This window comes from Podarcis liolepis, assembly GCF_965112155.1.
Source record: "Podarcis liolepis genome assembly, chromosome: 16".
Classification (NCBI taxonomy): Eukaryota; Metazoa; Chordata; class Lepidosauria; order Squamata; family Lacertidae; genus Podarcis; species Podarcis liolepis.
This window is the reverse complement of record NC_139567.1, coordinates 5,422,218-5,438,272: the sequence shown is the minus strand read 5'-3', so window position 1 is coordinate 5,438,272 and position 16,055 is coordinate 5,422,218. Positions and strand designations below refer to the sequence as shown.

General features: G+C 43.5%; 1 protein-coding gene across 4 annotated transcripts in view; it reads left to right on the top strand.

Annotated features, from left to right (window-relative positions):
• The window catches only part of LRRTM4 (leucine rich repeat transmembrane neuronal 4), a 425,976-nt gene that overhangs the window by 226,248 nt on the left and 183,673 nt on the right, over positions 1-16,055 (top strand). For 2 of the 4 annotated variants that reach the window (XR_014520216.1, XM_083480534.1), the window contains exon 3: positions 1,618-1,677. The exons of the other annotated variants lie outside the window; for them this stretch is intronic. Coding sequence is in view for 1 of the 2 variants with exons in the window: in XM_083480534.1 (XP_083336660.1) it covers positions 1,618-1,677 (60 nt within the window). In the remaining variant the exon portion in view is untranslated. The remainder of the gene's footprint in view (positions 1-1,617; positions 1,678-16,055) is intronic. 4 annotated transcript variants of the gene reach the window in all.

The following is a 16,055-nucleotide window of genomic DNA, read 5'->3' as shown; positions in this document are numbered from 1 at the left end:
TCATGGATTTGAGTCCTACCTACGGGACCGCCTCTCCCGGTCTGCCCCACAGAGAGCCTCAAGGTCCATAAATAGCAACACCCTAGTGGTCCCGGGCCCTAAGGAAGTTAGATTAGCCTCAACCAGAGCCAGGGCCTTTTCAACTCTGGCCCTGTAGGATCTGATTTCTTTCCGCAGGGCCTGTAAGACAGAGTTGTTCCACCTGGCCTTTGGCTTGGAGCCAATTTGATTCCCTCCCCCTCTTTCTTCTTCCTTTCTCCTCCTGCGATGAGGCTGCATTTTAATATTTTAATGTTTCAATATTTTAATTGTTGTATTTTAATCTTGTTTTTAAGTTGTATTCATTCAACTTGTTTTTATTATTTCTTGTTAGCCGCCATGAGCCCGGCCTTGGCTGGGGAGGGGAGGGGTATAAATAAATAAAAAATTATTATTATTATTATTATTATTACATTGTGTAAAAAGATTCCTGCACTCCAGGTGGTTGGACTAGATGACCCTCATGTTCCCTATGTATGTAGAGAGGCCTGAATAGTTGAATTTGGCCCCCAATTTCACATGCCATTTTTTTCTGTAAAACTTACTTAAAAAAAATTAAAAAGGAATTTGATCTTTGCAAATTCCTATATGAAATGACTTGAATGGTATCTAATGTGTAGATCAGAACTTGGCTGTCTGCTAGATTTCACACTTCTCTTTGATTGTTGCAACATAGTTCTTTACAGTTTGAACATAGCAAAATACATATTTGAGTACATGTTCTGAGAGAAAATACAATTTGGAAGAGTATTTTTTTAAAAAAAACAACCTCGGATTAATGAGGGGAATAGAACAGAAAAATATGTTTAAATAAGTGTAAGTGAAAAGGATTAGAAAGTGACATACTTACCCATCCCTGTGCCTAATAGTTCATATTTTTTTCACCTACAGTTACCATAAAAAAATTCGATCACATTGAATATTGCTTTTACATTGTGCAAGGAATAAAGAACCCTGGTAATTAGAGACACTATTTAAAATTATTTGCAAAAGTTCTCAGCACAATCCACCACCATCCTCCTATATCTTGGAACGCAAGTAGACTGTGGATGTTGCACCGAGGAAGACTTGAGGCCACTGGGTCTTCCTGTGATGCAATAGTAAAAATGTCACTTCAGCTCCCATCAGCCCCAGTGAACAGGAATGATGGGAGTTGTAACCCAACAACATATGGTGGCAACTTGTTGGCTTGTGAGACAAACCTGGGTTTCCCATTTAAGGTAATGGCTGGGTTTGCTGGAAGAGCAGGGGGAAAGAACTCAATGAGTGGTACTCAGAGTAGACCCACTGAACTTAACAAGCATGATTAAATTTCAATAATTTCAGATGGTCTACTCTGAGTAAAATACCACCCATTTTGTGCACTTGGTGGGGAGGAGAACTAATTGTTTTTATTTGTTAGAGACAAAAACTGCTGAGCTGCTAGTGAGGTGTTTGCTAATGATGATCTTGGCCAATGATTGTTTAATATATATTATATTTGCAAATGATGGTGAATGTCTTGTACCTAGATGGACTGCAGAGTTTGAACGAATAATAATAGAGCTGTATATTGTTTCCTTGCCATTATCTTCTCAGCTCTCCGGAGAAGTCCTGTTTCAAAAAGGAATTGTCATGGATGATTGTGCAGTGAATAAGGTAGGAATTAATTCTATAGCTGAGGCACTCTCTTCTTCTTCTTCTTATTCCTTATTGTTATTTCATAAGCCACCTGAGGGTCATGTTTGGGATGACCTTGTGTTGTTTACCTGGATGATTCCCCTCACATCTTTTTGCTGTAATAAACATAAGCAACATACTGTAAGCCATGATTACCTTAAGAGAGCGTGCATACAACCCACAACTTCCCTCATTTAGTTCAACTAGCAAACATTCTTGAGGATTAGTTGTGCTTTTACTGTCAATTTTCAGAACCATTTCCTTTTGTTTGTTCCAATAACAGCAAAGACAAAAACAGCAAAACTAAATGATTCAGGATAATTCCATATATGAATATTTCTCCTTGACTTCAGGGTCAGCCTTTAATATTTTAAAGATAATATAATGGCTTGCTTCTATCTTGCTCCCTTGTGCATACATTCATCACCATGGTTTCTCCACATGATTAGGCAAAATGAATTCCCTCGGCTCAAAAGAATATCGAGTCAGTATGCACAATATGATTTGCACAATACAACAGAAAGGGAAGATGTGCGATCAAAGGGGCTTTCTGCACTTACCAGTGATATAGTTGCTGTTTGAGCCAAGGTTTTTAAAGGTGAATTTGTAGCAGATTGTCTGCACCTTTGATCATATGTCACCGCTTTTAGAGAGTGATCGTGGGATTTTCATTTTCATACTAATGGCGGTTGTGCCGGAACTGGAAGAAAATTCATGGCTGTGGTCTCGCTGCACACACCCTACAAACCCTCATGTTCCTCCAGCCAATAAATGGCAGTTATGAGCATGTGCACAGGGGTAGCCCTTTTGTGACTATTAAAAATGTGCATTTGAATTCTGGAATTCTAATTTCGTGGGAATGTCATATACCCTCTTGAGTGGAGCGTGAATTTACCACACACTCCACGCCTACAAGAAGAGGAGAGGTGGTTTGGTCTGGGGTGGAGCATGCTGTGGCACAAGGACGCCAACTAGCCAATGATGGAAAAGATGGAGACCAGGCTACTTAAGCTGTCTCTGTCCCTCACTCTTCCTTTGTTTGACACCTGTACTTCCTCCCTACAGTGTGTGCTTCCTTAGTCACTTTATTTACGGTTGAGTAGGATTTTGGATTTGGGACTTTATAGCCTACTTCACACTGTTGAGTGTTGTTTGTGGCTGGAGTGGTATTTGTTTATTATTTGACTCATTTGGCATTTAGTCTGGGCAGATGAGAAGTTTTAAGGAATTGTTAATTGTATACTAGAAACATTATTTGTTTGGGGGCCTAGCAGGCACACTAGGGCAAGTTTGTGGTATGCCTGCCGGATTCACACATAAAGTGCATGCTGCAGGGAGAGAAATTTCTTCTAATCCTTGCCATGTGGCCACAGTACGTGGCTGTTAAAATGTCCAGGACATATAATTTTCCCCATTTGCTGCAAATCACCTGCCCGGATAAATTTAATTTAGTTAAATATGTTTAAATTGGTTTGTTGCAGATCCTCTGATTTGTTATATTTAATAAATACAGTCTGCTTCTAAAGTTATTGCCTCGATGTTTCTTTGGTATGATGGCAAAGAGAAACTAAATGTCTGTCTGAGCTATTGCAAACCTGGTTAAGATGATGAAATTTAGTCTGCAGCCAGTGATTGCTGTCATGAGCAGTACTCCCTTGCAATGTTTCAGAGGATACTGGGCCATCAACTGGACAGGGGTTGGTTACAAAATTTTCCTCATCTGAATAGCTGCTTCCCCTATTTCTACTCTTGTTTTAGTTTTTAGTTTTTCCAGACTGCTGCATACATGAGATTTGATTCAGTTTTCAGCCCCGTCCCCTGCTTAAGTTATCTTTGTGTACCAGCACATATACACTTTGGTTAAAACAGCACAAATGGGAATCTTGCTGATATTGTGCTGCTTGCAATCAAAACTTGGTTCTGTGTGTGAAGGGCTATCTGAAACAAGTCCAGTTTTAAGATCAATTTAACATCAGAAGGGAGAGCAGGGCCTTGAAGGTGCTCCTCAGCAGTTAACAAGTGGCCAGCAGACTGAGCAGGAACACAGATTACCTAGGCCACAGTCTTGCTCCCTCAGAGGTGAGGTATATTCCATTTTTATTTAAATTCCAGGCATCATTTCTAAATTTGCACCTGCACATATGCAGTAGCCCTTAAACATTATATGCAGATACCAAGTTCCCTCTTTGCTTTGTTGCTTTTTGGCAATGCTTAAGTGGCTGCCTTGGGAACCATTGGCACTGTGGCTTTTCAGACCAAGGGCTGCCCTCTCTCATGGTCAATTTCCCCGGCACCCATAGGCGCCGACTCCATGGGGCTTGAGGGGGCCCGAGCCCCCTCAAAAATTCGTTTGGGGGGCTCCGCCCCCCCAATAATCTCGGGCGCCCCTCCAGCAGAGCGCCACCGCCGCCCCTCCCCAGCCCAAAATGCACAGGGTCGGGCTGCATGCCTCCTGCCCTCCCTCCCGAGCAAAAGCTCCACCCAATTTCTTTCGGAGCTGATTAATAGGCGCAGCACACTCTCCCCTATTCGCTCACGAGGAGGCGGCACCACTTTATTTGCATATTCATTAGCTTATTTATTATTCATGAGCTTTCCCGGGCCCCCCCAATATTTTTTATAAGTCCGCGTCCCTGCCGGCACCCACATACCAGCAGCGGGTGGGGCAGAAGGAACCCACCATGCTACTCAGGAACAGTAGCCTACGGTCCAACCACCCAGAAGTCAGAGGTTTTTACATACACAACTCTCCATCCAGGCAAGACAGAGTAATTATTATAGTCAATGAGAAATTCCAGTCAGACAAAAGAACTGGAGGAAGGTACAAAGCAGACGTATTTAGGAGGTGTGGCTTTGGGAGGAGAAAAGTCCTGAGAGCCAGATGGAGAGGCCCATGGGGCTACATTTGGACACTAGTTATGAGCCCCCCCCAAAAAAAAACACCCCCAACAACTTTGAGGCTTTTACTAGCCCCTTCGCTCTTGGAATGAGCCTCCGGTTTTGCTTCACCCTCAAATATTTTCAATACAAAATTCTCATCCGGAAACCTTGAGCCCTGCTGCATGTTGGATTTGCTCTCCCTGGATCAAGGAATTTGTAATTGTATTGTTCCTGTATTATGTGATTTTAGTCAATATCAGTGTGGTTCTCCCTCCCCTCCTGCCTAAGAGGATATGCATTAAACATCACCTGCCTAGCAAAGTCCTGTACATCAAAACTGTTACTCTGAATCATTCTGAAATGTCACTAAATGTTAACCTGACTCTTGTGTAAGGTCCTATGGGGAAAAGATACAAGGTGTCTGGAGCCGATCTGCCTTTTGATGAGTGGACTAAAGCATCTTTTGTTTCTTTGTTCTTGGGAGAATTGCCCCATATTGTCTATATTGTACCATTTATTCTGAAGTATGAATTTCAGAGGTACCTGGTTGTAACATATGTATCTCTTCGTTGAAGGGTGTGGCCTAATGCAGCCCTCATTAGATTGGCTAATGTGATTTAAAGGTAAAGGGACCCCTGACCGTTAGGTCCAGTCGCAGACGACTCTGGGGTTGCGTGCTCATCTCGCTCTATAAGCCAAGGGAGTCGGTGTTTGTCTGCAGACAGCTTCCGGGTCATGTGACCAGCATGACTTTGCTGCTTCTGGCGAACCAGAGCAGCGCACGGAAATGTTGATTACCTTCCCACCAGAGCGGTACCTATTTATCTACTTGCACTTTGATGTGCTTTCGAACTGCTACATTGGCAAAAGCTGGGATCGAACAACGGGAGCTCACCCCGTCGCGGGGATTCAAACTGCCGACCTTCCGATCGGCAAGCCCTAGGCTCTGTGGTTTAGACCACAGTGCCACCTGCATCCCAATGTGCTTTTACACTCATGCAAAAAACATGCAGTTTTTACACTGCATTCAGACTTATTGTACTGGGCGGTAACTGAAGTTTATCAATTAAGTAATTAAATTACTTGTTAGATCCTGCCCTTCCTCCAAAAAAGGAGGCTAGTATTGATCGAACATAGAAAACTGAAATAAAACAATAGTCAAAACCAATATATAATAACAGTGTAGCTTTCAGTCATTGGTTAGGATATAAAATTCTCCTCTGCCTGACCCCAGCTTGGTGCCAAAGGCCTGTATATAAATACAGATTTTAAGATGTCACCTGGATAAAACAAACCACATGGGTGATAATCAGATCTCCAAAGGAATGAAATTTATTAACTGGGGTACCACCACCGAGGAAGCAATTTAGTTTGAAATGACTAATAGCAGAATGATTATTATAGATATTGGAGAATTCCAATGGAAACAGAAAAGGATGTGGAAATTGCTGAAGATCATTTGTTCATCTGTGGTCAGGAACAGAAAACAGTCAAATGAATATGCTTGATGTTTTTTTTTAAGCCCACAAATGATACATATTTCATCACATTTAAAAATAGTTTAGGGTGTTTCCTTTGAAATGAATATAAGTTATGCAGCTTACATTGAAAAGCAGACATCAGGGTGAATAATGTAGTATTTGATGGAAACCGAACTGCAGCAGAATGGATACAGCACTTATTTTAATGAATATTCTTACATGCCTTGGCAGCTAGTATATAGTGGTGCCTAAATTATAGAGGAGGGAACTTGTGACCCTTCAGATGTTGTAAATAATGTTTTTATTCAGTGCTTCAATTTAAAATTTATTTTCCACCAAAAAGAGCTATTGAATTTGTACACATTAGCATGCATAACCCCAAGCACCACATAGATCAAGGAAGTGAAGTATTGAGGCCCTTCCTCTGCTGTTGGATTCCAACTCCTAATAATAATAATAATGTGACCATCATCTTGTGACCTGAGGGTGGGAAAAACAGAAGATGGGAGGATGCACTTGGGAACCCACTAATGACATTTAAGAAATGGATTTCAAAAGGGCAAAGCAGTAGTGATTGATGAACCTCTCCACAGCTAGATTCAAATTGGGGAAACAATTATTACTGGAGAACACTTGATTGTACAGCTCCCTTTCCCCCCAAAGTAGCATAAATTTCTGGTTCTCATCCACAGTTCCCTTAAGCTTAAAAACAATAAACAAAAAAGAATCCGTCAGAGGTGTTTGTGACTAGTCTCATGGACTTGGAAACGCTAAAGGTAGTAACCAATGCCAAAGCTTCATTAGCCACTAGTATTTACACTTGTGCAATGGAACTTCCCCCCATCTTCCCCCCATGCCCCCTCCCCAAATCTGCACCTGAGGGTTGGGGGAATTAGGGAGTGCACAGGGGATGAGAAAGGGGGCACAAGCCTGGGCAGAGGGTATAGAGGTCCTGGGCTGCCCAGATGACAGGACCCCATTCTCGACCTCACTGATGTGGTCCAAAGAAAAGCAGAGAAGATTCATCCCAAAGAAGTCAGCATAAGATTGCACCTTTCCACTAAAAGTAAAATCTGCACATTTACCAGTGCAAATAACTGCAATAACAGGGGTAAATAGCTACAGGAACTGTCCTGGTGCAGAGAACCATGAAGCATGTGAAAGTGCATACCTCTTATTAAGTAAGTGATCACATCCAAGGCAATGTCTTATGCGTGGCTCAGACTGTACCAACAAGAAAACAGAGGTGTAGCGGTGCTTCAGCAAACTCTCTTTCTGAATGAGTCCTTAATCCCACCCGCTTTGATTCTGTAAATGAGAAACTACAGAATCTGCGCTTCTTGAACCAATACACAAACTACCCTTCAAAATTGTGCACATTTCTGAATTTTGTGGAGCAGTTCTCCAACCAGACGATGTTTACCAAAAATGCATACATTACGGGAAAGTGTGCATCAAAAGCATTATTTTTATTTTTATTCTTTTATTCTATTCTACCAGGGCAGTTTACAGTATAAAAACACAAAGATACATACCATGGTAACAAGCAGCAATACCCCCAAACACTCACACAGTTTAAAAAGCCATAGATTGTTTAATTAGCCAAAGATCTGGGAGAAGAGGAATTTTTTTACCTGTCACCTTAAGATATGTAATGAAGATGCCAGGTGAACCTTCCTCATGTTATGAATGAAAATAACGTGCAAGAAGCATTATTTGAGAGGAAACTGAGTTGAAAAAATGTTTGTAGTAATCAAAACTGCACACAAAATTGTGATTATGTGGAGAAATCTGCTCCAATGACTTTAAAAAATAAAAATCATAAATTTCTGCAGAAATTTGAACTCAATTTATGATCTTGAATGGCAGCCTAATTAGATAATTTTTACTGGAGACATGAACAACTGCGAAAATCCCAAACTGACTAATTTGTCCTTCCCGAAATTGATGCCCAGGGCATTAGAATCCCCTTGTTTCTCTAGACATCAACTTTAGTGCTGTGGCGGGGAGGGAGAGTCGACTGCCATTTGAACTCTTTCATGAAGGGAAAATAATGTTTTGACAGTCTCAACCAGACACTGAATCTGTTGAGCGTATTTCCCTCACCTTCTTTCCTTCCTTCCTCATCTCTGTTTCGTTGCCTCTCTTGACTGCTGTGACTTTGACCCTTTGCTCTCTTTCCTTACAAGGGGAGCATAAAGAATCTGAAGCAAATGAAATCACATAACCACTGATGCATTTATGTAGCTGAACCCTTTTTTATTCAAAGTTGTGTAAACTACTGTATGAGCAAGGAAGGCTAAGTGGTGAGTAAAGTGCAGGTACAAAACAGACTGATTTTAACCCATAATTTAAAGTACCAAAGTAAAATCTGACTGGCCTCCCCCTAGTTCTGTTTGCTCCACAAAGCAAACAGCAACAATTTAGAAAGCTCACACCACCTGCCCATAACTCCACCTCCTGCCTGCAAAGACGCTGGTGGAAGTGCCACCTGCAAATGCCCCCTACCAAAAGATAGCAGCTAGTCCCCCCAAAAAAGTGTGTTTTGAGGGTCGGGAGCATAGCTGTCAACATTTCCCTTTTTTAAAAGGGAAATTTCCTTATTCCGAATAGGATTCCTCGGAAGAAAAGGGAAAAGTTGACAGCTATGGTCAGGAGGGGTTGAACATATTGGATTTCAAAACAATCCCACTGCCATCATGTGCTGAGATTAGGCCTAATCCATGCCTAATCACTGTGCCAGCTGCAGGTTGATTCAGCAACCTTCCTGCTGCCCTATTCTTTCAGTTGGCATGCTTGGTTGTGGCAGTGATGCTATTGCTCTATGACATCCCACTGACTAAGCAGAGCACCCTTAGTCTGCCAAAATGTTATTCCAAAGGAACAAGAGTTAAAATGACATGGAATGGTTTGTACATATGCTCATTATTCCTTTTGCTATGAGCTGAAATGAGCATCATGTGTTTTTAAAAGTGTGCCATCAAAAATACAACAGGTTTCTGAGTGCCTTTCTAGACATGGTAACTTCTGGTGCCGGGGGGGGGGGAGGGGGAGAAGTACTGGACTGCCCTGGGCACAAAATCTTTAGAGCCATTCCTTTTACACTTTGGCATGTTAAAATATTGCAACATCACCAAGCCAGCTCCCTGGTCCTTGAACCATGGCGAACAGATGCCTTTGATATTTTCTTGGGAAATAACCTACATAAATCTAGACAGGACAAATGGTCTCTGATCCTGAAAATAACTCTTGACATTATTGGTGTTAGAAACCAGCCTTCCCTTCAGCCTCTGCTCGGGCATCCATCTGGAGCCAGTTAACAGGACCGAATACCCTGCTGTGGTGGGCAGGAGGGAGAAACTACAGGTCAGCTTATGGTCACTGCATGAAATAATCTTTAACTTGCTCCAAGACACAAACCATTTGTGTGCAGCAGCTCATTATGCAAATTGAATGATATTTCTTCATGCCATAACAAATGTTGAAAAGAAAACTTGGTGATATAATGGGCAAAATCCCATACACAACACAGAAACATTCTCCTCCACCACCCTCATGTTAAGAAGAGCATTGTGGCTTTTAAAATATCAAACAATGCTTAGCAATTTTGAATTAATAGTTTTGAAACATCGTCCCATTATGAACAGAGTCCAAACCCCACCAAATTAATCCCTACTGCTACTGATGGGGCAGAAATTCTGATCATTTTGCATTTCAGTGTAAACCTACCTAACTCGTACGGTGCACATATCACAGCTATCCTCTGAAACATCCAACCCAAAACATAAAAATGCATATTTTAGGAGAGAAAGTGAAAAACAATGCCTATATTAGATAAGTTAACATTAAAATGCATTATATAAGGGAAGATTATTTTCTGGTGAAGCTGGTGATTGGACATGGGGTGTTCTACATGCAAAGCATGTGCAATCACACACACACACACAATTTTTATTAGAGTTTTTAAATATACATTTCCACCATTAAATATCCTCCATTGAAATAATACATTCATCGACACTGCTTCTTTCCCTTCCATGGTTTTTTTAATTTTCCCATAATTTCTGCACATTCTGACAGAACCATTTAGTTCAATTTCTCCCCATTCATATTTCTTTATTATACATTATTATACTGTTGAATTTACCTTAATCCGGCTTACGTTTTCACTTGCTTACAGCTATTTTCCAAATATTCCACCAAAAAATTCCACTCCTCTTTCTATACTTGACCTTGTTGCTCTCTTATACTGCTAGTTAGGCCTGCTAACTCTGCATTTTCTATCATTTTAAGTTGACATTCCCCCTTCTTAGGGATCCCTCCAATGTTTGCAATCACATTTTGATAGCACATAAAAACATAAGAAGCAGACTTTGGTCCATCTAGCTCAGCATTGTCTCCACCAGGCATGACCAAACGTGGCCCTCCAGATGTTTTGGGACTACAATTCCCATCATCCCTGACCACTGGTCCTGTTAGCTAGGGATGATGGGAGTTGTAGTCCCAAAACATCTGGAGGGCCAAGTTTGGCCATGCCTAGTCTACACTGGCAGGTGGAAGCTTTCCAGGATTTCAGACACAGGTATCTTCCAGTCCTACCTGGAGACGTTGGGGACTGGACTTGGGTGGGGCGATGTCAGGTTTTTGACATCGCGGTTTGGCGGTACATCACAATGTTGAAAAGTAGGAACGAGCTGTGTTGGCGAAACCGCTGCCACTCTGACTGGGGGAGCTGAGGTGCTTTTACTGCGGCACCTCACAGGGCCAGGGATGAGGCGACTTGTTCCTGCCACCAGACGCAGGGCAGAAGAGGCAGCTCTCCTGCTTCTGCGAAGGAAGAGGCAGTCCTGCAGACCAAGCCTGTCAGGCTCGGTCTGCAGGGCTCTCTCTCCACCTTCACACAGGCAGGCAGCTTCTGGGAGCCAGCGTGGTGTAGTGGTTAAGAGCGGTGAACTCATAATCTGGTGAACTGGGTTCGCTTCCCCGCTCCTCCACATGCAACTGCTGGGTGACCTTGGGCTAGTCACACTTCTCTAAAGTCTCTCAGCTTCACTCACCTCACAGAGTGTTTGTTGTGGGGGAGGAAGGGAAAGGAGATTGTCAGCTGCTTTGAGACTCCTTTGGGTAGTGATAAAGTGGGATATCAAATCCAAACTCCTCCTCCTCCTCCTCCTCCCCCTCTTCTTCTTCTTCTTCTTCTTCTTCTTCTTCTTCTTCACCACTGCTCTGCTGAGGGGTACATGGCTTCCTGAGCCTCAGCAGAGCAATTTAACAAAGTGCCCGCCCTGCCATGCCCCTCAGTGGAGCAGTTTAAGGAAGCTGCCTGCCCGTGCAGGCAGCCGAGGGAGGAGCAAGCTTCATTGGCACCCAGTGCCTCTCCGAAGCTGCTTGTTTCTCCCTCTGCAGTTTAAGGGCCAGAGCATGATGGCGGCTTCACCAGACAGCAATATATTGTGGGTGAAACCATCGCCGCTCCTGAGTCTCTTTGCCACCAGGCTGGTTGCAAAGGGATTCAGGAGTGGTGGCGGTTTCACTTTCAATATACTGCCGGGTGAAGCCGCCATTGTGTTCTGGCCCTCATACCAGTTCTGGGTGATATATGGTTACAGGTCCAGTCTAGGCCTGGGCGATGTGATCCTTTGCTTGCAAAAGCAGTTGCTCTATTACTGAATCCTTTTACTTTTCATTAAGCCAGCATCTGACTGAAAACCAATCAATCCCTGTGCCTTGAGAAGAGGCTACAGAATCAAAACCCTCTTAGGTGCTCTAGAGATCATCACAAACATTATTTCCCCCCAAAGGCAAAAGCCCTTATCGTGTAACAGCTGGTCTGTGCTATGTGTGAAATGAGTTTGTAGATAAACCCAAGAGACCAGCATTGCACCTGGCAGACACTCTCCTAACTGGAATCTACTTCAGGTAGATTCAATTTAAAAGAGTGTATTATTTATACAGATGAACAGCCTGCCCTGACTCCAAGCTTAAGGATAGAGATAATAAAATTCTTTCTCTCATTCACAGTGTTTTTGGACATTAATCGGGAACTGAGATAGTTAATAGTGCAAGAACTTGCACACCTGCAAAATGTCTCCCAGCACCTATATCAGAGTCAGGATTTGCCCCCAGTTTCCTTTAAAGATTGATTGGCTGGATATTTGCCTGGGGAAAAATTTGTTCGCTCTGCACTTCCTGTGATTTAAATGCTGCCTTTTTTTTTTACAGTAGAATTCATTTTGAATATATTGAAGGTAACCCTGAGGAAATGGTGTTGGGGGGAATATCCCAGCATGTTCTGCATTTTCCTAATCAGCTTCGCAGGAATCGTAATATAAGCAGTAGCAGGAAATCTTTAGCTGATTTAGGAACTTGGTGCCTTTCTGAAACTAACGTCTGTCCTGTACATTTCACATTAGCTAATCAGTTCGGTATGGGGAAGCAATATTTAAACGAGCAGAAAATCATTAGATGATTTACAAAATGCTGAAAACACACATTGAGAATATGAGGCTTCTTCTGAAAGAGAAGATGATTTAATTATTCTCTGCTGCTTAAAACATTCATCTTAGTAAAAATTAAAGCACTCGTGACAGACAGAAAATTGTCTTCCATGTTAATATTTGCTGAAAATGAACAAATGGCACATTGTCGATTGCTTTCTTTTCTGGTCTTTAAAAAATGTATTCTCCCCTCCATCCCCTGGGGCAGGGGGGAACACAGTAGTTTTTCAAAGCTAATAAGGAAAAATTCTATAAATCTGCTCATGGTTTATGGTTTCATTTGGGGAAGCCTATATCTTTGTCTTGTAGAATTATTTTCAGACAAACGAGCCTTGAGAAATGATCATAGGCAGTTTCTCCTTCTTGCCACAACAAAGTCAGCTTGGTCATTCAGGAGAAGCCTTCAGAATCTTTGAAGATTCAGGCTGACTGTAATCTTGGCCCCACTTTCACAGAATAAAGACACTGAGACACAGTAACTGATACAAGCTATGGGCCACAACTTAATAATCTTATATACCTGATCTGCATCTTAAATATTGAAAGCACACACACATTGAATGCAGGCATATATTCTACTGAGTCGCTGGGTATTCATTTGGTTGTCAGGGGTCAGCAAGCTTTTTCAACAGGGGGCCGGTCCACTGTCCCTCAGACCTCGTGCGGGGCCGGACTTTTTTTTTGGGGGGTGAACGAATTCCTATGCCCCACAAATAAGCCTGAGATGCATTTTAAATAAAAGGGCACATTCTACTCATGTAAAAACACGCTGATTCCCGGACCGTCCGTGAGCTGGATTTAGAAGACAATTGGGCCAGATCCGGCGTCCGGGCCTTAGTTTGCCTACCCATGGGTTGGATGATCCCATGATGACTCCAAATATCAGATCAGCAAAACATTTCCACTTCACTGTCCACATGGATTGAAGATAGAAGGAGGAAGACCCATCAATGAGATCAGCTACTTTGGCATCTTTCAGAGTGTCATGGTCTGCAGGTTGACTCCTGATCCAGCTCCCCTCAAGCTGATAAACCCTGTTGGGTTAGTTTGGAGAAGTCTCCACCTCTCTCTGCACCCACCCATTACAGTGGTGCCTCGCAAGACGAAAAGAATCCGTTCCGCGAGTCTCTTCGTCTTGCAGTTTTTTCGTCTTGCGAAGCAAGCCCATTAGCGGCTTAGCAGATTAGCACTATTAGCGGCTTAGCGGGCTTAGCGGCTTAGCGGATCAGCTGTTAAGCGGCTTAGTGGATCAGCTGTTAAGCGGCTTAGCGGATCATCTGATAAGCGGGTTAGCGGATCAGCTGTTAAGCGGCTTAGCGGCTTGGGGAAAAGGGGGGGGGAGGAAAAAAACCCCGCAGGAACTCGCAATACATTTTCGTCTTGCGAAGCAAGCCCATAGGAAATTTGTTTTGTGAAGCACCTCCAAAACGGAAAACCCTTTCGTCTAGCGTGTTTTCTGTCTTGCGAGGCATTCGTCTTGCGGGGCACCACTGTACTTTGATGCCTCAGGGTGCTCACCTTTGTCCTCTGTGCTTTTCCTTCCTACCCTCTAGCACCAAATTTGCCAGTAGCAACCTATTTATGCACTGAATAAGGCCAAACAGATACTGGATCATTGAAACCACATGACCCGACCTGACAAAGCATGCTGATTCCTCTATCATGCTAGGACTCCTGCCAGCCTGGAGGTAATAATCTGATCTGGGTCACAAGCAAGTGGAGCTGCTTCCTGCTGGGTCAGATCACTGGTTCATCTAACTCTTACTGGAAACAGCACTTCAAGGTCTTTTGTAGGAGTTTTCCCTAACCCTCCCCTCTGAGTTCCATTAACTGGAGAGGCCAGAGATCAACCTTCCACAGACATGATGCAAAGCATAGGAAGCTACTATAGACTATTGTACTGACTGACAAAAGTTCTCCAGGGTTTAAGACAGGGTACATCCCCAGCCCTGCCTGGAGATGCCATGATTTAACATGGGGCCTTCTGCATATAAAACATATAAAACTTCACGTCTGAACTATGGCTCTTGCTCTGTCACTGAGCTTTCATTCCAAGATGACAGCTCACCATCACCTGGGAAACCGGAAAGTGCTTTTATCCCCACCCCAGATCTTGCATCTGATATAAGCTTCCAGAGCCTACTTCCCACTGAAGAGGGAAAAGAAAAAAATATATACAGTGGTCCCTCGGGTTACATACGCTTCAGGTTACAGATTCCACTAACCCAGAAATAGTACCTCGGGTTAAGAACTTTGCTTCAGGATGAGAACAGAAATCGCGCAGCGGCGGCAGCGGGAGGCCCCATTAGCTAAAGTGCTGCTTCAGGTTAAGAACAGTTTCAGGTTAAGAACAGAGCTCCAGAACGAATTAAGTTCTTAAGCCGAGGTACCACTGTACATTCATTAGCATTTTGTACCCACTTGCATTGTATACAGTGGTTCATATGGAGGCAGTTAAACCTCCTGACACCCAGAAATCATTTTGGTATCATTTGTTACCAAAACAGTTATGGTCAGAACCCTCTTAATATGAATCTCCACTTATAGTTTGCCTCCCTTCTTTGGTTGCGTGGCTAATCCCTCCCCCCCCACGGTGGAATAAATAAAGACAACGGACACAGAATTTTAGGTTAATGGGCGTAAATGGCCACAACTTTATTGATTACAGGTAAGAAGGGTATTGGCTTTAGGCATTGGCCCCTAACCGACTATCCGGTCTGACCGGGAAGGTTTAAACACCAACAGGGGGAGCCACCCGAGATGCGTATCCCTAGGCGCTCCCCGAGGGGTTACCGCTCGGGGGCGCGCTTTAGGCCCTAGCCTCCGTAGGTTTCAGACGAGGCGTCGCCCCTCGGAGTCCTTTAACGAACTACCCTTCAAGCATTGGGGGAGGTGATGGCGTTCCTCCCCCCCAACCTCATTTGCATGACAATACAATACCCCGGCCAATGCCTACCGCCAAAACCAAGGGAGTTGTGACGATTTGCTACGAGGTAGGCGAAAAAACCAAGTGGCACCGAAAACCAGCCAATTCGCCAAATGGAAAAACTCCTACCAGGCCCCTTGCGGCGACCAGCCGAAGCCCATAGCAAGGTCAGTGGCAAAACCTAAAGGGCGGGTGGGTGGGAAACCGCGTCAGCTGCTAGGGAAAAAGGGGCGAGCCGAGGGCTGCCCCGACCTTAAGTGGCCTCTGGGAGGCCCGCCCCTGCCGCCAGCCGATTGGCTGGCGCTGCGGGGGATGCAAATTAAGGGAATTCCCTGACCCCGCGAGGCTGATACCAGCCTCGCGGGAGTGAGAGTGGGCGGGGTTGTGAGCCCGCAACCCCCCCTCCTCCTGAAGTTCGGAATGGGCATTGTGCTTTATGCAGTTGACAAAGGATGTATAGTATTGTTTACTTATTGAAAAGGTGTATGATTTCTATACATTAGATTTGTAGTCCAATGATAATGTGTTCATTCTTTTTATTTGTTTTGCTTTCTTTTCCCTACTTATTCATTT